General features: G+C 38.8%; 1 protein-coding gene across 2 annotated transcripts in view; it reads right to left on the bottom strand.

The window, feature by feature from the left end:
* Nucleotides 1-26,760, bottom strand: part of ccdc141 (coiled-coil domain containing 141) — a 69,032-nt gene that overhangs the window by 20,456 nt on the left and 21,816 nt on the right. For both annotated transcript variants that reach the window (XM_036577439.1, XM_036577448.1), the window contains exons 6-17: nucleotides 24,819-24,938; nucleotides 21,721-21,918; nucleotides 19,618-19,790; nucleotides 17,575-17,716; nucleotides 14,496-14,615; nucleotides 11,552-11,743; nucleotides 11,058-11,237; nucleotides 8,892-9,071; nucleotides 5,724-5,849; nucleotides 3,819-4,007; nucleotides 2,141-2,302; nucleotides 749-889 (exon numbers count right to left, since the gene is read on the bottom strand). In XM_036577439.1, coding sequence (XP_036433332.1) covers nucleotides 749-889; nucleotides 2,141-2,302; nucleotides 3,819-4,007; nucleotides 5,724-5,849; nucleotides 8,892-9,071; nucleotides 11,058-11,237; nucleotides 11,552-11,743; nucleotides 14,496-14,615; nucleotides 17,575-17,716; nucleotides 19,618-19,790; nucleotides 21,721-21,918; nucleotides 24,819-24,938 — 1,923 coding nt within the window. The remainder of the gene's footprint in view (nucleotides 1-748; nucleotides 890-2,140; nucleotides 2,303-3,818; nucleotides 4,008-5,723; nucleotides 5,850-8,891; nucleotides 9,072-11,057; nucleotides 11,238-11,551; nucleotides 11,744-14,495; nucleotides 14,616-17,574; nucleotides 17,717-19,617; nucleotides 19,791-21,720; nucleotides 21,919-24,818; nucleotides 24,939-26,760) is intronic.

Here is a 26,760-nt window from a genome sequence, read left to right as displayed (position 1 = left end):
ACATTTTGCAATTATAAACTTTTTGTGCAGAGATAAATAATAATTTCTCAGACGCCTATCCTTATTTTCACTGTTTCATTCAAGTTTGCAAAAACACCTTGTGTACAACATTATGCTCCAGTGCACCGACGAGCGCCAGTGTTGGATTTAGAGTGAGCTCTAGTGTTAAGCTCATCTGAACGGCCAGCCTCTGTCTCTCAAAACTCCTTATTAGATGTGAAAACCTTTCACTTTCACTAAACGATTTCCCTGTTTTGATTAACGCAAACATGGTTTACAGAATCCTTTTTTTTGCTTTAAATTGGCCTATGTTCATATTTCAGTCCTCAAATATGTCTCAAACATGCATCTCTGGATAATAATATTTTTTTAATGTAGCCTACTCCTTTGTGTGCTTCTAATTTTTCCTTTATGCTACTTAAAGTTTTTAGTCTGTTGCTGCTACAGGTGCAAGCTGAGGTTAAAGTCTGACAGAAACAGCAGCAGTGACTAAGGGAGGTTTTGTTTTTGTTTACATTTTTCATAGAAAATGCCTTCATTTACTGCGCAGCTATACATTTGCCATATCATCCACCCTTAATCATAACTACGTGTCTTGCATATGAGTTTCATAGCAGAGGACAAAGACTGTATAGCAGCTGCTGAATACTAAGGCTTATACCAGTAACTGAATTATATGCCTAGAGTTGAAGGGGTTCAAACAGCCGTGTTAGGAGAGGCTTGAAGCCTGCCGGTCAGTGGCACTCACCTCACCAATCTCCTCTTTAAAGATGCAGTAGTGCATGTTGCTCATCAGGCTCTCCTCACACCGGCTGGCCTGGGCAGCCCAGCTCACGCTGCCATGGCGCAGATGCTCCATTTTATCCTGAACCGAGAACACCAGCACTTGCTGGAGGCAGAAAGCATCAATACGTTTAAACTCATATCGTTGCTGTTGGAACAAAACCTTGTGTCTACATTTTTGTTGTTTTTTATTTTTCCATGTAATTTGAAAACGCCAGCTGCCTTTTACATTGTGTCATAGTTTCTTGATGAATGGAGCAAAATGAATAATCCAAAATTATAAATGAATAATATCTCCATTAACGTCCATTAAAAGTTAAGAACATTTTTTTCTTCCCTGTTTTTGGGCCTGGAATATAAATATAGCTAAAGTTATAGGACAGTTTAGCACATTAAAGAGGAAACATCAGTGCACAAAAGTGCTAATGTGGCTAATAAAAGTTAATTAGCAATTATCAGAGCTTGTTAGCATAATACTAAACAGCTCCTGCTATCCTTTAATCCACAAGCTCCAGTCCTGGCGAGCCAAAGCACTGCAGACTTTAGGACGCTACCTCAATAAACACACCTGATTCAGCTCATCAGCTAATTAGCAAGGCCTACATGAACTGAATTCAGAGCGTTAGATGAGGGTAAATGCTATTCTCCGCAGCACTTTGGTCCGGAAGGCCCTCAGTTTTTAGTATTTTTATAGAAAACACAGTAACTGGACCCTACTGACTCTGGATGATCTTCCAACTAACAAACCCAAATCAGTAAATAACAGAAATAAACATATCACTGTTGTCGGAAGAAAACCTTGTATCTCCATGTATTTCCAGTTTTTCAGTTTTTGGCATAATTTGAAAGTACCTATTGTTTTTAGATTGTGTTTAAATTTCATAATGAATGGACCAAAAGAAACGTCCAGAAATGACTTGAAAAAAGTCTGGTTCCATTGACTTACAATGAAAGTAAAGCAGAGTTTTTCTTTCTCCTGTAAAGTTACCATTTTGGAGATACAAGGTTTTCTTCTGACAAAAGCGATATTCAAAATTAGCATCTGAAAATAGCCAAATGTACTAGTGTAAATAAATTGAACAACAGAAAAGTACATTGGACTATTCTAAAACTAAACTATAGAACAATGTGAGGAAAAACAGGACAACCTTTTAAAGACAAATGTGAAGGAATCCCTTTCTGCTTTTCTGCTTCTCTGCTTCCAGTGACAGCCAAATACTGATCAGGGTTAGGCGTGCTAACATTGTCCTTGAAGAAATACGTCAGTAAAGCCTAACCATAACCTATCAGGTTAACCAGGACCAAATGCCTCAATGGAAGAGTACTGGAGAGTGCTGATTCCACACCCACGCCTCACCGACTGATGGACGGTGCTGGTGATATCTGCCCCCAGTGAGATGGCCAGTTTGTACAGGTGCCGGACATGGTTCTGCCTGTCCTGGTGCTGACTAAGCTGCATCCTGGCCTGGGTTGGATCACTGAACCCCTTCACAGGTTCTGCCTTCAGCAAAGTGTCCAGCTGAGGATGAGCAAATCAGGTTAAAGCACACATTTATTTCACTTGTATTGACTTATTGAAAACTAGATATCCAGAATTTCATAGCTGAAAGCTGTGAAGCAATCCAAAGTTGCAAGACAGTTTTCTTGGTGGCTGTAAAACCTGCCATCAGCAACCTTCGTTGAATCAAAGAAAACTGAAGAGCTGAGTCATCATTTAAAAGACATTAATGTGGCGACAGTGGATCACTGAGATCAAGTCCTTTAGACAATATATCTACTGTAGAGGTCCATATATCTGCTACTATAGAACATTCTCAGATACTCTGCCCCGTAGATTGTCCAGAGGTCTTATCCAGTCTTATCAAGTCTAGCTAGGCTCAAAGTGCAGAACGAAGTTGTAAATAAACAAAGTATGAAGAAGCTGGAAGATTAAAAAGCACCTGAAGTTCCTGAAATGACAGCAAACCACTACTTGCCACACACGTCCTCTACTGTATTTATATCTTGAGAGGACCAAAAAGAATTACGAAATGGTTTTCCCCCAATCAAAATCTTGAAATGATTCCATAAAGGAGCCTGTAAACAGATTTGGAGTGGAACGCCCATAAATCTCTCCATTTTTCCACATACTCAGGGAGTTAGACATTATACAACCCAATCTTGAATTATGATTCGTCCTACCATTTCCAGTAAACAATAAGTCTTGTAATCTATGAGCTTTTGCTAAAGATTCTTCAGTACATCTCCAAGGAACTCTAGAGTGTTGGTCCATCCATACATAGAGAGCTCTCATTTGAAATGCCCAGTGATAATATTTAAAGTTTGGAAGGGAAAGACCACCGTTTAGTTTAGATCACTGCAAAGTAGTTAAACTTATTCTAGAGCTTAATTCTTATTTTTTGTTGTACACAAAATAATATGATTAAGGCGAGTAGGGGGGCCCAAGTAGGTTGTTTAATGTAGCTAACAAGTATTGTAAGCTTATACCCCATTGTGCAAAATGCATGCTAAAATCACTGTATGTGGTGTCAAGTGGTTGAGTAATATCTAATAGACTTGCTTATTTGTTTTCCGAAACTGTATCACACACTGTTATCTATAAAAAAGAACAAACGAACACTGCATAGCTAAAAAAAATTGTGTCAAAGCCTGTGTGATCGTTTAGGTCTAGTTCTGCTGGGAAAAACCGCATCTCCAGCAGAAATGGGTAATTTGTACTTGTTTGATTTTGCCTTTGAGTTAGTCAATAATTCCTAATCTTCTTGTAATTAAGTGGTTGTGGTTTGTATTGGATTGTATTCAGACTTTGTAAACTGATACACTTTTTTCGGATTAGCTTATCAGGCATTCTGGATGCCAGACAGGAGAGACTACTGTCTGTCTTTTTCAATTTGATTCTATAATCAATAAACCTGATGGGCACTTCAGTAGAGTTACTGCCTTTTGTAACAGTCTCAAAGTAAGCATTATCTATTCATGGTGCTGTTAGCTGACACTAATGGAAAACAATGGCAGATCGATGAGCGTGGCATTACCTCTTGATAAAGCTGATGGAATTTGACAGCCATGCTGAGAACCGTTTCATACTCGCGGATTTTATCCCTCACACGCTGGTGCACCAGGAGGAGCTCGCTGACCCTGTCGTTTTTCTCCTTTGTCGGTATTCCTTTCAGCGCCAGCAATTCCGACGTCTTCACCAGGAATTCCACTTCTGCATTCAGTTGCTGCAAAAGAAAGACACAATGGCAAATGTAATGAACGCACCGATTATGTTTCCAGAAGCAAATTAAAAGCTGCCATATTATTGAGTTGTGAGTAATAACTGAGGAATAGTGTCATTCGGTCTGAATTTAGAGTTTGTATGACCACCTAGTACCTATTTAATTCAAGGTTGTGCTGATAAGTTGCAAATAATGTGCAATAAGTTTTATTAGATCTTAGTGCAGCTTTTGATATCGTTGGCCTCTAATCCAGCATCTTGAATGCTGGGTCGGCCTCTCGGGTGCAGTTTTAGAATGGTTTAAATCATATTTAGGTAATAGGCAGTTTGTGGTTTCAATGGGAAATCATTCATCAAAAAGATTTGGCATTTCTTGTGGAGTCCCTCAAGGTTCAGTTTTAGGGCCTTTGCTTTTCTCTTTGTACAGGCTCTCTCTAAGTGATGTCATTAGGAAATATAATATAAATTTTCATAGCTATGCTGACGACACCCCGTTATACGTTTCCATTCCTTCTGATGATCAAGATAAAAATATCATTATTTATAAGTATTAATAAATGCCATTCAGAATTGGCAAAGATGGCTAAAAAAAGGCTATAAAAATGCAATGCAACTCAAACTTGAGAGAAGTACAACCTGTGAGGTAAAATTATTCAAAGAAAAAGTAAATCCAAGTAATAATTGTCCAATTATTTACACTCCTGAAACTCTTATGATGAAAATTTAATTGGCTTTTGTTTATATTCTTATTATGCTTTTTAAAGCTGTCTTTTTGAGCTTTTGCAGCACTATGAAAAAGTATTTACCCCCTCCTGATTTCCTCTATTTTTGCACATTTTGCACACATTTTAAACTTAATAACTGGGTGTGACCCTTTTAGCAGCACCAAGTGCAACCAAACACTTCCTATAACTGGAGATCAGTTATTCACATTACTGTCATTGTTCTCACTTTTCTTTACAGAATTTGGTTCAGCCACACTGGACGGCTTTCAAGCATGAACTGCCCCGTTTAAGGTCCTGCCACAGCATCTCAATGGGGTTTAAGTCAAGACTTTGACTTGGCTTTAATTTGCTTTCTTTGAATCATTTAGAGGTGGACTGTTGTCTTGCTGCAACATAACCAAATTGTTCTTGAGCTTTAGATCATGGACAGATGATGGAACAGTCTCCTGTAGGATTTTCTGGTCGAGGGCAGAATTCATTGTTACGTCAGTTCTCGCAAGTTGTTCAGGCCCTGAAGCAGCAATGCATCCCCACACCATCATACTACCACCACCATGTTTGACTGTTGGTGTGATGCTCTAATTCTATGTTAGCTTTATGCCAGACATAACAGGACCTCTCTCTTCCAAAATGTTCCACTTTTGATTCATCAGTTCACAGAGTGTTGTTCCAAAAAGCTTGGGAGGTCATCAACATGTGATACCATTTTGGCCAGTCTTTTTCTAATGGTGCAATCATGAATGCTGACTTCATCTGAGGTGAGCAAGGCCTGTAGTTCCCTACATGTTTGCCTGGGTTCTTTTGTGAGTTCCTAAACGAGTCGTTGCTGTGCTCTTAATGGAATTTTGGTAGGACGGCCACTTCTGGAAAGATTAACCATCGTTATAAGTTTTCTCCATTTGGAGATAATGGCTCTCACTGTGGTTCGAAGGAGTGACGGATCCCTAGAAATAGGCTGATACATTTCACAAGTACACTCAAAAGGGTTCTCTTACCAGAAACTGTGGCTTGGTGGAGTTGAAGCTCTCTTGCAGCTTTGAAACTGTCTGAACATCACGTCCCAGGTCAACTTTAGATGTTGGAGTAAGAACTCCCTCCAGAGACTTCAGTTCATGCACAACCTATGGAAAAGTCACATGCTCCACTCAGACCACCACATTTCCTTCTGTCACCTGGGTTAATCCTTTTTTGTTCACTATTATGTATGACTTGAAATGGCTCTTCATATTTTTCGTTAACGCCCCTGGCAACATTTCAAATGTTTCAAATGTTGTAACAGTAATAAAATGCAGAGGAACAAGCGTTTACCAATGATTTTTTTTCAAGAAATATATAAAAGTAATATATTTAGTACATAAACACTCTAAAAATTCAGAGCTGCTGCCTGTTTAGAAGTGTGTGGGCATGTCAGAACACAATGACTGACAGAGGCATCTCCCAAGCAACAAACAACCTGATGTCAAAGGAGCAACACAGTCCATCGGTGTGGTTCAGCCCTACATGTTTGAGCACACCCGCAGAAAAACAGACCACTCTGCTCTTCTTAGCCACTCTCTGAATGATCAGTAAAACATGCAAAATGGAGAACAGAATGTCTAATTATATAACTCAGACTTTTATCTTATCATGGGTATATCATGAACATATAGTGGCCAATACTAGAACGCTCAGCACTAACAGTATAGCCGCAATATATAGCTAGCTAACTGAACTGTGCTCTTGAAACTGAGGTCACACAAGCTAAAATGTCCTTTTTTTAACAGTTAAAGTGGACCGCTAACTATCAAGCTCTCGTAAAATAGGTAAATCTGTTATAGTAGGACCCTGCAAAAAGTGGCTGACGCAAGTATGAAGCAGCATCTAGCTACGCTGCAAACAACAGTGTAACAAACCTTCATAATAAGCACTTGCTGGGAATTCTGACTGGGACTCGGAGCAGTGGGAAAGCAGTCACTTTATGTGAGAGAGAGAGGAAAGCAAGTAGCTGACGTGTACATACTGCTAACTCTGACTGGTACTTTGGCAGTTTCAAAACTTTCCCAACAGAAAAGACTAACATTATTCTTTCTCTGCCAGTTCACAGTACAAACATGACAAAAACTACAAATAACATTTAGAAGAAAATCATGAAAATGAGTAAATAGGGGCTTTAAAAAGCATTGGCAGAAAATTATATAAACACCACTGTCCACTTACCCCAGTTATAGACGACCAGCCACAGTGTCCAAATTTTCTTCTTTAGTTTAGCACTGGAGCTATGAGGCTAATGTTTGATTGAAAACTATAAATCAATAGTCACCCAAATCATTTCCGTAAACTCCCAAAACTTCTCTCAACCTGCTCAAACTGTACCCAGGTCTTCAATAAGGTTGTGCAGACTTGGTTTGGTTACTGCAGCTTTGGACACAGTTTGACTTACTGAGAGCTCTAAAATGAACCAATCTTTACAGTGTAGAAGAACAGCCAGCAGCCATTTTACACTGTTGTTAAAATTGGCCATTGTGTTCACAGACACTCTTAAAAAAGATGGTTCTTCAAAGGTTCTTTAGTAAAGAAACTTGATCTATATAAAACCATGAACACTCAAAGAACCATTTGCATGATTAAAGGGTTCTTTTCAACATGAAAGCGTTCTTCAGAATGATGCAGAATGTGCTGTAGATGGGTCTATATAGAAGTTTTTGAAAAGGGTTCTACATAGCACCAAAAAGATATACAGAACCATGAATACTCAAAGAACCATTACATGCTTAAAGCGTTCTTTGCATGTTGAAGTGGTTCTTCAGATTGATAGAGAATGTGTTGTATATGATTCTATATAGCATCAAAAAGGGTTCTGCTATTGTTTCAGTGTCAAGCTTGTAACAATAGAAGAACCTTTTGGTGCTATATAGAACCCCTTTCAGAACAGTTCTATATAGAACCATCTTAAGCATATTCTCCATTAATCTGAAGAACACTTTCATGATGCAAAGAACCCCTTAATTATGCAAACGGTTGTTTGAGTGCTCATGGTTCTATACGGAACCATTTTCTTTACTAAATAAACCTCGAAGAACCATCTTTTTAAATGTGCACAAGGAAAAGTTTTGTTCAATTCAATACAACTGAAATTTTCACTGCTATATTCGTACAGTGGTTAGGATCTTTTTTTAGTCACACTGTATCCTAAACCACATTGACAAGTCTGATTGACCATAAAGCTGCACTATGTAAGATTTTTGAGAGTGAGGAGATTAAAAATAGGCTAAAATATGGTGAGCATGCACTGCTGTGAGTCCACATTGTACATCTTTACATGCATCTCAAATGCAAAATCAACATTATACTGATGCAGATATCGGTACCAGAACCAGATGTTGTTTTGCATTTCCACCAGAGAGGTCTACAAATTTAATACATAGTGCAGCTTTAATGAAGACCTGTTTGCGGTTTGAGCAGGCTGAGAGAAGTTTTAGGATTGTATTTACAGAAAAGATTTGGGTGACTATTGACTTCCAGTGTTCAAAAACAACACCTTCATCGATCCAACTCTAAGCTAAAGAAGCAAAATTTGGACACCAAAAACGTTTTGGCCGACTGACTATATCTAGGGTTAGCAGAAAATTGTGTACATTTGATGTTTTCAAAACTATTTCAGATGGAATTCTGAAAGTTCAATCAACAGTGCAGATTCTAAACTTTGAATCCATAACACATTGTTTTTGTAAGTCAAAGATGTTTTACTGTGATTTGAATTTGATAAAGTTACCATACATTAAATGTAACTCATTGCATAAATAATGATGTGAATATATACAAATAATTTCATGTGAATCAAATCAGATTGAATCGAATTGAATTCAGAAGCCATTAGCTGTGCTGGCACACAGAAGAATTAGACCTCCGCATTTAACCCATCCATACAGTGAAACACCCACATATATGCACACTAGTGAACACTGGGGGGCAGTCACAGACTGGAGGTTAGGGAACCAGCCTTGTGACCGGAAGGTTGCTGGTTCGATCCCCTCAGCCGACAGTACCTGACTAAAGTGCCCTTGAGCAAGGCACCTAACCCCCAACTGCTGCCCACCGCTCCCGACAGGTGTGCAGTACAGTATTAATATAACTATATTTCTAAGGATAAACAAACACCTGGTGCACCGTTTTCTTCACAATACCTTTTTAAGTTGCTCCTTGAATTTTTTCCACTGCTTCTTCACAGACTTCATCTGACTGTAATGGAGCTGCCATGATGTCCACAGATCAGACAGTTCACCTTTTTTCCTAGTCAGACTCTCCACGGTCTTCTCCACCACACTCATCGCTCCTTTCACATTCAGACTCAGAGTCGCGCTCACCTGAGTTCAGCAGGAATCAACTCAGTAAGTCAAAGCACAAAACCTTCAGCATAGAGTATAAACGATATAAATAAATATAATATACTTATAAAGTAATTTATAATATATACTTCTTTTTTATTCATTACAATTAAAGTTATCTGTCAAATATTCTTTAAAATAATTCCACAAAGGGATTCTCTGAGAGAAGAACCACTGTTGGTTTCCATAGAAACCTCAGTGGATGGTTCTTTGAAGAATCATTGTTGTAAGTGAGATGCAAAGGCAAAGAACCTTTTTAAGGGTAAAGAATGTTACAGAAGTACCTTTAAATTGATACAGAACCTTTACATTTTGTGAAGGTTCTGTAAACTTTTAAAAGCTTCTTTACACTCACACATTGCTTTTTCGAACATGGTTCTTGAGGGAACCAAAAGTGGTTCTTAGTGATGCACTGAAATGGAAACTTTTTTTATTGTTATTTTATTTATGCTTTAACATAAAAACTACAAGGTAGTATATATTTTTTACTACTGATAACATCTGCTTCTGTTAGTACAAAACAGAGCAGACAATGAATAAATCCAGTTTACGTAAAATAAATTTACCAAAATGATTACAGTATGAAGCAGGATGTTGCGCTTTCAAGTGGAATCAAATCTGTAGTGGAGAAGTTTTGGGTGTTTTATCTCCTCTTTCATTATCATTCAAATTACGGGTAATGTCTTAGATTGTAACACTTTGTTGCAGTCCTATTTAACCTTTTTCTTCCCTTTTGGCTGAAAAATCTGACCATTTTTGTCTATTTTCGCAGTGCATCCCTAATGATTCCTCTATGGCAGGAGTCGGCAACATGCGGCTCTTTTACTGTCCTGTTGTGGCTCCACAGCAGAATCAGATTAGTAGGTAAAAATAAAATAATCCTCCTTTACAGTAAAATAAAGCTCTGCTGATCGTTCAACACAGTTTAGCAATAAATGGTCTTAAACTCTGGAGTTAATGTAGAACTGCTGATTCACCCTTTAACTCTGAAGATCGGTGCACAGACTGCTGGTAACCATAGCAATGAAGACAAAGACTAACGAAAAGACAAAGAGAAAGATTTAAGATGAATATCGATAATTTGAAGACGAATGGATTTGCATTTGTAAGAACTCATTTGGTGCAATGAGAAACTGTCAAACACTTAACAGTCACAAAGCTGAAGTCAGCTTCTCTTTTGAATTATTCCGTTACACCTTAAATGATGCAGCAGTTACATTCTGGCGCCTCAGGCATCATTTAAGGTGGAATGGGAAAATTCGAACAAGAAGCTGGCAAATGAGAAGCTGAATTCAGCCTCGGAAAAAATCAAATGTTGAGAGATATTTTACAGGAAACTGTTCTACTTCTATGGAAAAGTTTCCTGCTGGAGATGCGAGAAAAGAAGCTATAGCTGAGCTAAAGCTTAAAGCAGAGCAAAGTAAGTCTGTGTTTTTGTTATTTCATATTTTATATACTATACTAGAACATCAGCACACACTGAGACATATTTATAGCCAAGATGGCAAAATGGACATAAAATGTTGCGGCTCCCAAGGTGGTTTGATTTTTGTTGAAAGGACAAAATGCCTCTTCTTAACATTCGGGTTGCCGACCCCTGCGCTATGGCCTCACTTAAGAACCCTTAGAGACACCTTTAACTATTTTTGAAGAGGCTATGTAAATGTGTTTACAGTTATGGATCCAAAATGGGCTGATTTTGCAACTTCATTTCCATATATGGACGGGTTTTAGTCTAGCACAGTTTGGTGATTTTTCTGTTTCCTCCTGGCTCTTCAGGACTGAAACTGGTGACCCGTGGTTTACGTAGAACATCAATAAGACAAAAAAAAAAATTGAGTTTTCAATACATGGGCCCTATTAGATCCTGGTGGAACACTGAGTTATTTTACCTAACATTCATATCGGAAAATGAACAATACAGCATTTCACAAAGGAGTAGCATTGCTGTACCAATGAACTGACCATGTTTGAAGAGTTGCTAAAGTTGTTCCCCTGGTCCTGCATGGAGAGGAACTTCTGTAAGAACGACTGCCATCTTGCATCCATGACCTCCTTCATAGTAGCACCTACTTCTTCATTCTCCACCTCTGTTTCTGGCCTGTTCTTAAAACAGCCCAGCAACATCTTAACCTGCTCGTCAACCTGGAGGGAGAGTATGGGAATAAGACTGTGACTCTGTATTTCTGAACAGCTCTTTTAGCTCATATTAATGAGCTAATAAACAATAAAATGTAACTAAAAAATAAAAAAAACTGTAAAATAAAATGTAAGAAAACATGTTCTTTCCTGTTTTAAAGGCATCGATATAAAAACGTTTTGATAGAAAACTGCCCTTGACATTAATCACTGTATTTTCCTCTGTATTGTATCAGTGTTTGTTAATTTGAAAAATGATTCCTCAGAACTTAAAGTAAAATAAAATAAAAACATTTTCCTGCAACAGTCACAATGCGTACCTCTTCTGCGGAGTGTAAAAAGCCAACATAGGGCCTGAGGGTCTCCACCCGTGCTGAGATGTTCCTCTGAAGGGTCTGAAGCTGTTCTTTCAGTAAGGAGACCCTGTTGGATCGCTCCACAGACTCCGAGCACTCCAGCTTCTTCAATTCATCCACCATTCCTTCAACAGCCTCCAGTTCCTTCACAACATTCTGCAGGAAAATAACATAACTGAGCTTCTATTTAACTATTTATTTATGGGTTATATTACAGTAATATAAAACTATGCTGCAATTGTGTCAGAGTCAAAAATCACTCATTTTAAAAAGGTGCACATGAAGTACAAGGTACAGATGGGTGAACTGAAGGAAAAATGAGTAGAGAAAAACATAATAAGTGCAGATGCTTCCAGTCAGGCGTACTGCATGGTACAATTAAGCAATTAACTTCCTACCATGCTCTGTGGCATGTCTAAAAATCTAAAGAACCACTTCTCCATGCAAAGAATCCTTTAATCATGCCAGTGGGTCTCGGGTGGTTCATGGTTACATATAGAGCCAGTGTCTTTAGTAAAGAACCCTTTACAAAACGTCTTTTTTAAGCATGTACATTATCAAGAACATTGTCTTAGGTTTAAAGAGGGGAAATTGAACTTAATACCACAGAGCTTGTGAAATGCCTGTAGGTGAGTTAGACCAATCAAAGGCAACCAAACCTCCATGTGTTGTGACATCACAACCACAACTTGCTGTCAGTTTCAAACACTATGTTCAGGGGTGGATATTCTGGTCTACTCGGTCAAAAAAACAGGCCTGACGGCTCCCGAGTGGCGCAACCGTCTAAGCGTTGGCCCTATCATCAGGAGATGATGCTACAGCCATCTGTAGCCGGGAGTCCGAGAGAGCACAACTGGCCTCGCTCTCTCTAGGTGGGTAGGATGGCCCCTCCTTCTCCCCCCATCACCCAACGCGATGCTAGTCAGCGCAGGCGTCTGTTAGCTGACGTAACAGATCTGGCGGTTGGCGCTTTCCTCCGAGTGCGTTCGGCTGTCCAGTGACGTTGCGTGAGCGGCAGCTCGAAAAGAAGCGGTGGTTGGCTTCACAGGTCTCAGAGGAAGCCTGTGTTAGCCTTCACCCTCCTAGTGTTGATAGTATTGTGTGATTGGGGGAGTCCTAACTAGCGGGTGGAATTGGAGACGACTAAATTGGGGAGAAAATAATATTTAATAAAAATAAAATTAAAACCCGGCCTGAACCTCAATTTAGAAAAAACAACCGCAATTTAAATCACTGTTGCAAAATCAGTCAGAAAAATCGCAATAAGATATTTTCCCTTAAATCGTTCTGCCCTAGCGTACACCAAGAGAACAGGACAGGCCTGAATGTTGACCCCTACAATGAGGGGATCTGGTGGCTCTGTTATGCTGTGGGAGTTTGATCAGTATGATTTGGGTCCACTTGTCACTGCGAATCAATATAAAGCTATTCTGATGGTTCATTATCCTGTTATGAAACACTTCTATCCTGATGGTTGTGTAATATCGTGTTCTAGCAGACACGCCTGCTACTCTCCCATTGGCTGCACTGAGACTCGGCCAAAGCGTGTCACATAAAGGTTATGCCACGCATCCCATTGGAAATAATAAGTTTGAAAGTGCAGTGAATTTTTCACGTTCAGTGTGAAATCAGCTTCAGACAGTGCTCTTAACCACCATCATCAAAACACCAATCGAGGGAACAGCTTTTGGAAGAATGATGCTCCACCCCTCCAGTACACTTCCAGAGATTTGTAGAATCTATGACAAGGTGCACTTAAGTTGTGTCTGGCGGCTCATGTTGGTTAAACAACTTACTAAGACAAGTTTTTCTTTCATTTGTCACCTGTCTGTAGTTTAAAACAATTAATGAATTAATCTTCTATTGTGTTACAAGTAAAACTTAAAATATTTTTATAAATCCGACAGGATCCAACTGCTCATGTGAGGTTTAGTCAGGTTTGGACATCATCTCTCAAATATTTGTTAGGGTTGAGTCAAGCTTGAATTTCACGCTTGCGTTTTGCCCACAGCCCACTTTAGCAGCCTCCCCACTTTGGTCCAACATTTAACCCTGATTAGTTTTTTTCTGTCTACGTTTCTCTTCCTCCCAACAGTTCAGAGATATAGTTCTGTGTAAAAGTCAGAGACCAACTTTCATTTATTTAATTTCCAGTCAGAGCAGCCATTAACTACAAGTTAATCATTTTTCAGGAGATCCATTAGGAGATATTTCTGAGGGGATTAGATATAAAATAATCTATTTGCATAAGGAAGGAGGTTAGCAACAGAAAATAAGTGACCTGGTAGACACCAAAACTGCCCCCATCAGATAAACAGCACTTAAAGCTTTCATCTCTGAGAGAGAGGAGAAAATCAAGCTGCTTCAGATCTGAAAACATCCACAGGTGTTTCTGTCCATCCTTCCACTGTGAGAAGACGACTCAGCGCTGTGGGTCTGAAAGGATGTGTAGCTGTTCAAGAAGAACCTCACTGAGAAAAGGAGACGGACACATCAAACAAAGAAGCTGAACAATGGACTGACCACCCCAGAGTCCAGACCTCAATACCACTGAATGTGTTTGATTACTTCAGAAAATGACCAACCAGCTTCTAAGACTGAACTTTAGAGGTGTGTCTGCAGATTCTTTGAGGAGCTGAAAGTGAGTCTCCTGAAAAGAATGGAAGCTGGAATAAAGATAAAGAGTGACACACTAAATACTGAAAACTGTAATATTATATATAGTTGATGGGGGTTCTGGGTAATTTGTGGGGGTTCTGGGTAATGTATGTTTTCTACTTTTTTTCCTGACGCTGAAAAATGAAGAACTTGTACTTAATGAATGTTTTGACTGGAAATTAACCAAAAGAAAGGTGTTCTCTGACTTCTGCACAGTACTGTATATTTGCGTGTGCAGAGTTGGGCTCACCTGCATGTGTGTGGAGAGCTCCAGGTGTCTGTTGAGTGTGTCTTGGGCCTCGGAGAGAGAGGAGCCTGGCTGCGTGCTGCTGGACAGAACACTATTACTGCTGCGAATCCAGCCACTGATCTGGAGCAGGGGGTAGAAAAACAACAGAAATAAAAGGTTTATAGGTTCAGTAAGCGGCTCAAAAGATGCAGCTTCCCCCCCAGCACCCATTCACACTGTTTCCAAAACACCACTGCCACAGCCAGGGCCAACTTTACTGCACTCAGATTTACTGGCAAAGCATTTTGGCCCTCACATGTTTTACTGGGAAAGCTATGTGTAAAGAGAAAAAATAGTTGGGATTTTTGTTCAGAAAATCATAAAAGAACTGGGCAAAATTATTGGCACCCAACAACTAGTCATTAGCTGCACAGCCTTAGGCAAACATCACTGCCTCCAATCAACCATTCATCAATCGATGAACTTACTTCAGCTTTCAAATAAAAAACTGGCCTCACTTTTCAGCTGCAGGCAGTGGGCTAGGCTAACTTATCCAGGCTGATTTTTCAGGCTTTTTCCAAGTTTCTAAACAAAAAATGTTTTATTATTCAATTGTGAAGGTCTTCCTTTTTATTGCCAATTGCTAGCATGGCATGAATTTGGCCAGGGCTGTACATCTCACAGAGAATGTTCAAAATGACCTTCACTCTCTATAATCATGATTATTATGATGGAATTTTAAAGAGAACATTATTGATTCTCTTACCCCTAAGAAGGCATATATAGGACAGGATTAAAGATTTTGTGTGGAAAGCACCCATAACTTTAGCCATGTGTACATGCAGTCTAATAATCTGTTAATAATCTGACTAATAGCTCAATCAGAATAGAATACGTCTATGTATACACCTCAGTCGGAATAGACTAGTCCGATTGAGCCCATTCGGAATACAGTTTCTATCAGACTGATCGAGGTGGGTAATCCTGTAAATAATCTGTTAAACAGAGGAATAATATCCATGTAAACTCCTGTATCTGATTACATTCCCTATCAGAAAGTTTAAGTACGTTCTGATCATGTTCATCACGTCATAGTGAAAGTTTATACCGTTCAACATGGCGGAGCAGAAACTGGTCTGCAGAGGAGACGAAGTTTATGCTCTGATCTTTAAAAGACGGACGTTCAGCTTATGTGTCTCAGAACATGATGTCTTCCTCTCGGCCTTCTTTAATAAGGACATGTGAAGGACGTTTTCCTGAGTCTGACATCATTTTAAAGTAATTAAAAACACAAGCACTGCTCACTGCTGCTTGTCTCACTCTGACTGGACTCACTCTGTCATGGTGACATCTACACTACGTGGTTCTCTATGCATCTGTGTAATTTTGATCAGATTTCTTGTAGTGAGCATGTAAACAGAGGTTTTCCATTAGATTGTTGAGTAGAGTGAGTATAAACACCTCAGTCTTAATCTGTAATCGGAATATATTTAATTTGCAAAAATCTTTGCATGTAAACACGGCCTTTGTAAGAAGTACCATGCATTCAGATAAGTACCTGGTCTGTGCAGGAAACACCTGTCCAGAAAATTCTAAGCAGAGGCCTTCAAGTGAACTCTCTGAACCTTAAGCCACAAGAAGCCAATTGTATAAACAGGTGTTGGATAAGCACCAAGGGAGGTGCTGGGTACCAAAGACGCAGCCTGTCCTTTTTAATGGGTCGAATTTAATTGGGTCCAAAAAGTGAATTTAATGATGGGCAAACCCCGTCTCTGAAAAGTGTATAAAAACATGGAACTTTGTACACTGTATTCACATTCGGTTTCCGGAGATCTTGTGCTGACCTTGAATAAGACTGAGGCCTATTTTATCTTTCAAACTAAACCCAGCGTCTGAAGTCTTTTTAGTAGAGCCGAAATAGAATAATGTATTAGGAGCAGGTAAATTGTAAGAGTGTGAGATTAAATTAATGCAGTGTCTTGAGTGAAAGGGTTTGCTTGAGGCACGACAATTATACCACTTATACCACTTTTGTGAAACCAGGCTCAAACCAGAAAACCTCAGGGACTAAAAAGAAGCTCGAAGTACAGATTACACTGCAGCAGCATATTCATTGAGTAAACTGCAATAAATATTTATGCTATGGCACATGACTGTTCATGACCAAATAAATGAATGATAAAAACTCTAAATCAGAGCACTTACTAAATGACAGAGCAGATGCCTTAGGTCATCTGAGAAAAATTATTTTATCCCTGCAGTAGGCACAGTTTCTTGTCCAATTAAATCATTAACATCAGAATGAGTTCAAATAACAGTGCAATAAATAGTGACTTTCTCAGTGCGAATGTGCTAGATTCAGAAAAATTCAACCAATTTTTCAAAATTTATGCACAATTTAGAATTGAGATGTATACAAAGTGACTGGCTCAGATCTCTTTTCAGTGGTGGTGATAGGAACCAGGGGTCGCCATGACTACAACACAAATATAGTCGTTTTATTTACTATTCAAAACCACTAGTGAACCTACACGAGTCTTCTGGGTTTTTATATGTAATATTGGTGTTGGTAAAATAACGGTGAATCTGAAAAAGTGTTTTCTTTGGGGACTATTTTGCCTCACAACACCCTGCATGTACCTCTCCACCGTTAATAGATTAAAAATAGTTTTAGGCCAAGACCTTATTTCAAAACTTTCATAAAACAGAGTCTCAGCATTATATTTGTGTAATAACCTTCTGTGAGGGAGCTTTTAGAGTCGTTAAACTCTTCAGATGTCTGGTTCCTATCACCACCACTGTTTCTCTAGAACAGAGCATTTCACACCCAACCACTTTGAATGATTTATATCATATCCATTTAATTAGGCAGAAACTGTGAAAAAATTGCAGAATTCCCCTTTCATAACTTGGCAAATCAATACAGAATTCAATTAGATTTCAAAATTAGAATTATCAATTTTATAAATCGTTCTAAATAGTTTTATAACTAGCTCTGAACAGTTTTCTTGGCTGGTTTGTGCAGTGCAGTATTTTGGTAGAGGTCTGCTGATATAAACAGAACTGAACAGCCTGAGGCGTAACCGTTTTTCTCCTGTACCTTATCCTCCAGGTCGTCGAATGAGGTCAGCAGCTGCTGCTTCTTCCCTGCCAGCTCCCTGTAGGTCTGACACTGCCGGCTCAGCCCGTCCACCCGCTCTCTGAGGTATCCCAGCATTCTTTGCACCCCTCCAACTTGGACACTGCCATGCAAATTCACAAGCTCAATGAAGGCTGGATGTAGTGCAGCAAACCAAAGCCTAATTCAGCTCAAATCACACCACACATAGTCTGGAATCACTTGTTATATATGACTGTTATTTTATTCAATAATAACTGCCGTAGTCAAGACAGTATACAGCCGTATGCAAAGGTTTAGACTCCCCTAGTCCAAAATAATAAGTTTACACATCATCTACAGAGAACACATTTAAATATGGCATTTTTCTGTTAATTTTACTACAGAATTTCTATTTATGTGCAGAGTCTGACATATTGGAAAAAATAAAACATACAGTATAATATGTGCTATTTTATGACTAACGTTCGCATGGGCCACATTTTATGTTTTTTATGTATTAAATTTAGCAAATAAACCATATGTGTGTCTCTGTAGAGGATGTGTTTACTTATTTTCACTAAAAAACAAAACATGTTTGACCAGGGGTGCCCAGTCACCAGAAGGTATTTATTTATAATAAAAAAAAAAATTATTACTTTATCATTAAAATGAATTTTACTATATTATTAGTTTAGTATATTATTAATAATATTAAATTATTACTTTTTTGAGGAAACAACAAGTTAATGAAGAATAATATATTGTAGTTTTCTATTTTTAATAATTTCGAGTCAATTTATCTGCCTTGAGATTTAATCACTATCAATGAAACATGAGACATTCTGGATATTAATTTTCATTCTGAATATAAATGTTATTAGCAGTTCAATATCAATGTTATACACCTTTTTTGAACCATCATAGCTCCAGTCATCACTCGATGTACATCAGACAACGTATTTGCCTATTACCAGTGATTGACAAATAATCAGATGACGCATTGGGTAAGAGATCAGACAGAGAACCAGAGACGACTATTTTGATTTCAACAGCTTGCTGAAAGATATTAAATACCACACAAACATAATGTTTTATTCCCTTTTACTGTTAAAACAATAGATTATTACAGCAATTACTACGCCGTTAGACTATGGCAGACTAAATTCTCCACTCTCTGCTGGGGGTTTCTCTGAGTGTGACAAACTGTCAGATTACTTGAAAAATGAAGATATACTACTTCATTGTTTCCCACAGGCATCTATAGCTGAATTCCAGGATATCTTTGCTAAAAGGATGTTGCATTTATTTTTTTAAAAGATTTAAATGGTTTTAGAAGTCACTCACTCACTCGTGCATGTTTAGCAATCAGATGTTTTTCCTTAAGGAGAAGCTGTTAATATGCAAATATTTTTTGTGGGCATCACTAAAAAGAAGAAAGAGCCATGAACCCACACCAGAGGGAGCTTACAAATGCATAGTACTTACAAAAACAAGAGATTAAATAGTTTATTACCAAAAGACATTTGGTTCTCAGTATTATATTATTTAATATGTGACTTCATTAAAGATTTTCATTAAATCAGGCAATGCAAAAAGTATATAAGCTAACAATAGAGCAGAAAGTAGGTCTAAGCTGCAGCAGACGGTGTACATGTTTTAATGGTGGTAGAAGTGGCAACATAATTGATAATCCCAATATTTTAGCAAGAAAATATGCTATTATTTTTAGATGTCACCCAGGCCTACTGCACTCATCTAAAATGTCTTTATTTTTTACAACTGCCTACAATTAATTGAAACCTATGAAGTATCAGCATAATATTTCATTATTATTTTAGTATATGTTTAGCATATTTAGTATATGTTGTAGATAGTAAATATATATATATATATATATATATATATATATATCTGCAACAAAACTGGCTTTATACTATTGAAAACAGTGATTCTAAACTTGTATTTATAAGTGTATTTTGAGACGTCTACTGACTGAGCTGACTGTAATCAAACTGCTGGAGCATCAAGTCTTGAACGTCTCACCTTTGTGAGCTGAGCTTCTGAAGTATGAGCTGTCCTCTGTGAAGCGGATCGGCAGCTGCGTCTTTGATACAGCGGTGGAGCTCCTCGTGCTTCTTCGCCAGCTCAGGCAAAGGCAAAGTCTCAGTCTTCAAACCCTTTATGCTGCTCTCAGTGGCTGCCAGTACTTCAAATGCCTGAAACGCACAAAGAGCTGCATATATAAGACACATTCCCCACTTCAATGATTAATGTCTCAGTGAGTGACAAAAAGAATAAAGCAGTGTCCTGCTGGGTGACAACGCCTCATATCAAAAAGCTTCTGAGGTGACATATCCTAAAGAAAACCATCTCACGATACCAGCACAGATATCTCAGTGATCTTTTAAGTGAAGAGAGTCTTTTAAATGCAGCACAGTGGAGGCAAAACACAAGAAAATGGAAAATAACGAGAGGAAAGTAGGCAGAAGATAAAGCAAATGTTCAATCTGTCTCTTGTTCAACTTGACATCTACATGAGTACAGGACCCTAAATAATCCAGGCCCTGTCCTCCACTCAAACATCAAGGTCTGTAGAAGCACTAGACATGAAATCATCCCTGAACGCACTAGGGGGCAGTGTATTACAGCAGATACTGTCCTAGTGGGGAAAGAATTTCCTTCACTTAAGTAAAATAAGCAAAAACTTATTTTAATGTTAGTGTATGTCTATATATACTATTACATATATAGCAATATATATATATTACTTACAATCCAAAACCATCAGTGAACCTACACATAATCTTCTGAGTTTTAATATGTGATGTTGATGATAGTAAATTAGTAATAAATGTGAGGAAAAAAAAAATAAAAATAAGCGGAATTCCCCTTTAAGCCAAAAGGGGAACTCATAGTAGTTATTCAAATTATATTTTACCGGATAATCTGCAGTTATTAGTTATATGTAATATATAGTTCTTCATGTACACACACAAAAACACACATATACACATATACATACATACATAACATCATGACCACCTCCTTGTTTCTGTGCTCATTGTCCATTTTATCAGCTCCACTTACTATATAGGTGCACTTTGTAGTTCTACAGTTACAGACTGTAGTCCATCTGTTTCTCTGCATACTTTGTTAGCCCCCTTTTACCCTGTTCTTCAGTGGTCAGGACCACAATGGACCCTCACAGAGCAGGTACCATTTGGGTGGTGGATCATTCTCAGCACTGCAGTAACACTGACATAGTGACGGTGTGTTAGTGTGTGTTGTGCTGGTACGAGTGGATCAGACACAGCACTGCTGCTGGAGTTTTTAAACACTGTGTCCACTCACTGTCCACTCTATTAGACACTCCTACCTTGTCAGTACACCTTGTAGATGTAAAGTCAGAGACAATAGCTCATCTGATGCTGCACAGTCTGTGTTGGTCATCCTCTAGTCCTTCATCAGTGATCACAGGATGCTGCCCACAGGACGCTATCGGCTGGATATTTTTGGTTGGTGGACTATTCTGAGTCCAGCAGTGACACTGAGGTGTTTAAAAACTCCACCCAAATAGTACCTGCTCTGTGAGGGTCCATGGGGTCCTGACCACTGAAGAACAGGGTAAAAGGGGGCTAACAAAGTATGCAGAGAAACAGATGGACTACAGTCTGTAACTGTAGAACTACAAAGTGCACCTATATAGCAAGTGGAGCTGATAAAATGGACAATGAGCACAGAAACAAGGAGGTGGTCATAATGTTATGTCTGATCGGTGTACACACATATACATTTCATGATAAATGGACCAAAAAAACAGCCCAAAATTACATGGAAAATAGTTGGGTTCCATTGACTTACATTCAAAATAAAGTACTTTTTTTTTTACCTTCTCCTGTAAAGTTACCCATTTTAGATATTCAAGGTTTTGATCAACAACACTAATATAGAAATAATTCATAGTAGATTCAGAGGTTCAACTCAGCAACAGTTCAGTGTAGATAGACCAGCAGAGCATAAATATTTAAATGAATAAGTTGTGGAGTACTTGGACTCTGCAACTCTTCGACTCTGACTGTCCACGAGTGGTGAACGTCATTTGAGCCACAATCTCATGACACGGCCATGTTTTGCCACCCTGCTTACTTTGTTAGCGCTGCTGAAGAAGGCGTTGCTCTCCTGCAAGTGTCCCCGTCGCTCCATCAGCTGGTTCCAGAAATGCTCGTACGTGGCACTCAGGTTCTGACTCTTCTCTGAGACGGCCTCAAGCTTGATGGAGTTACATGAGGAGGACTGCAGCTCAGAAGCCTGCTGAAGCAGCCGCTCAACCAGCACACCCCAATCCTGCACAGAGAGGACAGGACTGTTCATTTACTGACTAGTGTGGACAGAAATGTAACAGCACTACACATCTGTATTTCTATACAGTTGTATGCAAAAGTTTGGACTCCCCTGATCAAATTACGTTGAGTTAAGTGAAAATAAGTGAACACATCCTCTACAGAGAACACACTTCTGCACATTTCAAGTTTCTGAGATATTTATAAGCTACTGTGTTGTTTACAGCAGTAATGGTAGTCTTGAATGGTAGAACTACTGGACAACTGAACACAATGTAGCACGTGTTCAGAACAGAAGTGGACTGCTGAACCGATCACCTAGTGGTATAAAGTCAGGGTGGAGATATAATTTAGTTAAGAAGCAGGAGGTTTCACTTCAAATAATTTGAGAACAACTGGTTTAAGGAAAGTGACAGGAAAAATAATGCACAGACAAAATTTGTTTTAATCTGTGTTTTTTAAAAAAAGGTCTGATACACTAAATATGACATCTTAACAAGCCCAAACTCAGTACTGATCTTTAAGGTGTTACTGTGCCTGTTTAAAGTTATAAGTTCCATTGTTTTCATAAGATTCACGACATGTTGCCAAGAATGCATTTTTATATTTTATCTTCACAAAACTGGGACACGCATTGGGATCCCACTACATCCTTAGACTACATTACTGTGCATGAAACATTTAAATTATTAGTGGGTGAGGTATCAGTAAAAAAGCTTAAAATTCTTTTTAAAATTTGGTTAATATTCTTCTTAAGGTTTTCATTTTGTTATTACTGTTATTCCAGTGTGCCACGAATAAATACAGATAACATAACATACATAGAGTGCAAAACAGGCTAACACTCATCTCCTGTGTAGTGAGCTGCAGTCTGAAGTAAGTTAGTCCAGTTTGTTGTTGAATGAGTAACATCAGAGATAATAGCTGGGTTCCAAAGCCTAGACTCTAGCTGAGGTAGGCTGCATTTCTCGGCCGCGACGTCATAGAAGGCCATTTCAAAGTGAAGGACCCTTCGTATACAGCCCAGAAATGCGGCCTACGTTCTGAGTGATTTCAAGGACACAACTGATGTGTCCTTCCAGGCCTTCGGTTACCTACAGTTCTCTGAGTGCAAACGACGCAAAAAAAACAGCATCACGAAAACGGCGGAAAAAAGCCGTTGGAGCAGAGTAAGCTGTTCACGTTCTTGGATTCGTCTTCATTACCTTATAAAGTGTAAAATGATAAATCAAAGCATTCGTCCATATATCATATTCTATTTAGAAGTATTTGTATACACGTAGTTTGTTGTACTATATAAAAACATCACGGCGCAGCCTCGTTGCTCCATTTGTGTGACCGATAGGCTACTAAGGAGGAGTCTTCATAGGACAGTCCGACGGAGGACCCGCACTACCTTGGCTGCAGCCTAGAGTTTGGAACGCAGCTTCCATGAGTTAAAGGGAGAAAAGAGAGTGGGGGGAAAGCCAGTCTCTTGGTGTTAGCCGTTAACCATTAGCCAAGCTAGCCATTAGCCATTAGCCAAGCATGAGGACTAGCCAGCTTTCTGTGTGCACCACCTACAGCACCTCTCACTTGGTCAGCTGCTCCATGCTATGAAGCTACACCGAGAGGCTCTGCAGCTTCTCAGCTAATACTAAATAGTCTGGGATAGAAACCATTTCTGTTTTTACTATTTCAACCAATAGAAATATTTTAGATTTTCTTCACTTATTTAATATGATTCTTAGTAAAAGTAAAAGGAAATCCCAAAACAATACAGCACTGCTAATCTACAAAATAGGTTTACATGAGCATCCAAAATGATTTTACATGAAAAAACATACAGAAATAAACTAAAACATGATACATTACGAAATTGTCAGTGATCTTGATTATACAGGGTGATTAAAAAAGATTCATCCGATTTCAAAGCACCATAATTTAACAACCATGAGACGCCTAGGAACCAATCACAATCCAATTGAAAGAAGCGGTCACAGAGTTTCTGTCAGTGGAAGAAGGCTCCCTTCAGTCTGTGAGGAGATGAGACCCCTGGGCAGAAAGCGTTCTGCGTTCTCCACTTCAATAAGAGTGAATCTGTCATAACTGTGCAGTGTGATTTTCATGGGCAGTGAAGCTCCAACAGCTCAGAGCGTTCATCGTTGGCTTCACAACACTGAATGATCTCCGAAATGAAAGAGCCGTGAGTGCAGTGACACCCGACGAGCTCAATCGAGTATGGGATGAGTTTGACTATGGTGTTGATGTTGTCCGCACAGCTGGAGGAGGTTCATACTGACCACTCGTAAAATTACATAATAAACTTCATGCCCATTTACACCATTTACAGTTTACTACATTGTTCTGTAATGATTTACAAGTGAAATAAATAATTTTGAAATCGGATGAATCTTTTTGAATCACCCTGTATATTTATGATACATTTTTGGCCATATGACCCACTGCTAATTCAAATAAATCAGCATAATGTTTCTAGCACCTGTGCAACTATTCTGCGTTTTCTACCTGAATCTCATCATTACTAATAATCAAGTCCTTCTGTAGCCTTTTGTAGCTGAATCAGATGTATCAGAGCATAAAAACACCAAACTAGACTACAGCTGAAACTGAAGACTAACAACCAGCTTCAAGTGCTCTATGAGCCAGCATCTGTTTAGCAGTAGCTTGGCTCTACAGAATATAAGCCAATAACACTTAGCAAAAGAAATAATAACAGCAGCAATGATAAATGAAGGTTGGTATGCAATAAACTCTTGATCTGTTGGATTTTTATGCAGAGGGGATTGAATTAAAGGCCTCAGAGCGTCTCAGTCTTTCCAGAGATGATTATTCTTCATCTGTATTTACTTACTTTACTTATTAAACAGCTCGTAAAAGTCCTCATAAAACATTAAGTCTTACCTTGGCTTTCAGTTCAAACTCTTTATACGTCTGCAGCAACTCTTCACTCTCAGAGAGCGATGAACCCAGCTGATTATTTTCCAAGAACAGGTTGGCGTTTTCTTTGAACCAGCGTGTTACCTGCACTCACAGCCCAGGGAAAAAGAGAATACTTGGCTAAATGCTTGATTAAACACAAATCTTAGGGTGTTTTTTTAATTAAAAATTGTCATTAAAAGTGTTGCAGCAGTGTTAAAAATATCCAGGTCCAAGCTGTTAATGAGCACGCCAAGAACTAGCAAGAAAAAACTCTACATGAAAGAGAACCCTAAAAAAGGAGAGAAGACTCAAAAGAAGAAGCCAGTGTCCTCCAAGTGGTAGTGGGTAGTGGAGACAATGGGAAACAGAAATATGTAAAGATGAAGTGAATAAACCAAAAATCTGTTATGATCAGAAAACAATCTTTAGTACAAAATAATCACAGTTTTGGTGGCTGGAATATTTTTGATTTTGATAATGGTGCAAAAGTATGCATAACTGTTTTGATACAGAATGTCCAGCTCAATTTCCACACATATATTGAAAGATCTGAGTTTAAAAAATGGATAAAGATATCTATGGACGGCTGTTACCTTTTCTTGGTGATATAGGCCCAACCCCATTTCTTATTTTCACCCCTTCCCCTTGTTTTTTAGTGTTATCTTGCCTGAGTCACAAAAGTGGTTGAAATCTTCCCTCTGAAATGGGACCCTCAAATAAAAAGAGCATTACTTTATTAACAGCTACCAGCGCTGCTCTGTAGGCGACCTGCCAGTCTGCAGTGACAGCAGAGGAGGGTAAAGTTCAGCTCCTCACTGCTGGGCTTTAGTTACATTTAGGACATCATATGCTTTCAAAGAGGGGGGCAATTAGTTATTATCACCCACCCCTAATTCTTCAGTGATATGAAGCTGAAGTCAGATATTCTCCAGCTTCTTGTTCGAATTTTCCTGTTCCACCCTAAATGGAGCAGCAGTTACTCTCTGGCGCTTCAGGCGTTGGTGCTGCTGGACTAATTAAGGTGGAACAGTAAATTTAGCTAGCGAGCTACCGAGACATCAGCTCAACACATATCGGGACACCCCACCCCTAGACGTGAACATGCAAAACGGAGGGCTAAGGGCTACGTGGTAGGGGCGAGGTGTGAAATGGGATTGGGTCATAGAGTATATGTCTGTGTAGAGTCAGTCCAAAGTTGGTCACATTCTGACTTTTATGCTCTGAAATATAAAGGTCAATGTAGACACCTTCTTAAAGCCAGCCCTACATTTCTACATTTTCCAGCTTTGAGGGTCAAAATATCAATAAATTAAACAACTTTTGTAGCAAAATATTTTTATACAACCATCCATTTCTCAATCTAGAGATATCAAGGTTGTGCTTGGTTCTACCTCAATTAGGGGCCTCTGCTCCTCTACTAAAAGAGGATGAAACTTACTTTCCACCAAACTAAGGCCCAATCCCACTTCACCCCTCGCCCCTACCACTTAGCCCTTAGCCCTCCATTTTGCACGGTCACGTCTAGGGGTGGGGTGTCTAGATTCTTATTAAGATAGACAGGTAGGGCGAAGTGTTAGGGCTACATGATCCTCCAAATGGAGGTTTTTCAGAGACACTCCAAACAGAGTTATGAGAAAAAAAGAAAAACCAGCAAGACAGCTGAACAAGAGACCAAAGAAACACACAAATGTGAGCATTTTCTCGATTAAAAAAATATGATCACATTGTATTATCTTACTTTTATGTCATTTCACTGTATTATGGTCCTTTTCTTATAACATAAGCATAAAAATAACTAGTAGTGTGCTGATGTTTCGGTAGTTAGCTAGCTAAATATCCCATTACACCCAAAATAGTCCAGCAGTTCAGGCGTCAGAACTGCTGCACCATTTATGGTGGAACAGGAAAATTTGAACAAGCTGGC

This window comes from Colossoma macropomum, unplaced genomic scaffold (genome assembly GCF_904425465.1).
Source record: "Colossoma macropomum unplaced genomic scaffold, Colossoma_macropomum, whole genome shotgun sequence".
Taxonomy (NCBI): domain Eukaryota; kingdom Metazoa; phylum Chordata; class Actinopteri; order Characiformes; family Serrasalmidae; genus Colossoma; species Colossoma macropomum.
The sequence above is the reverse complement of the archived record's forward strand: the minus strand, read 5'-3'. Positions and strand labels throughout refer to the sequence as shown.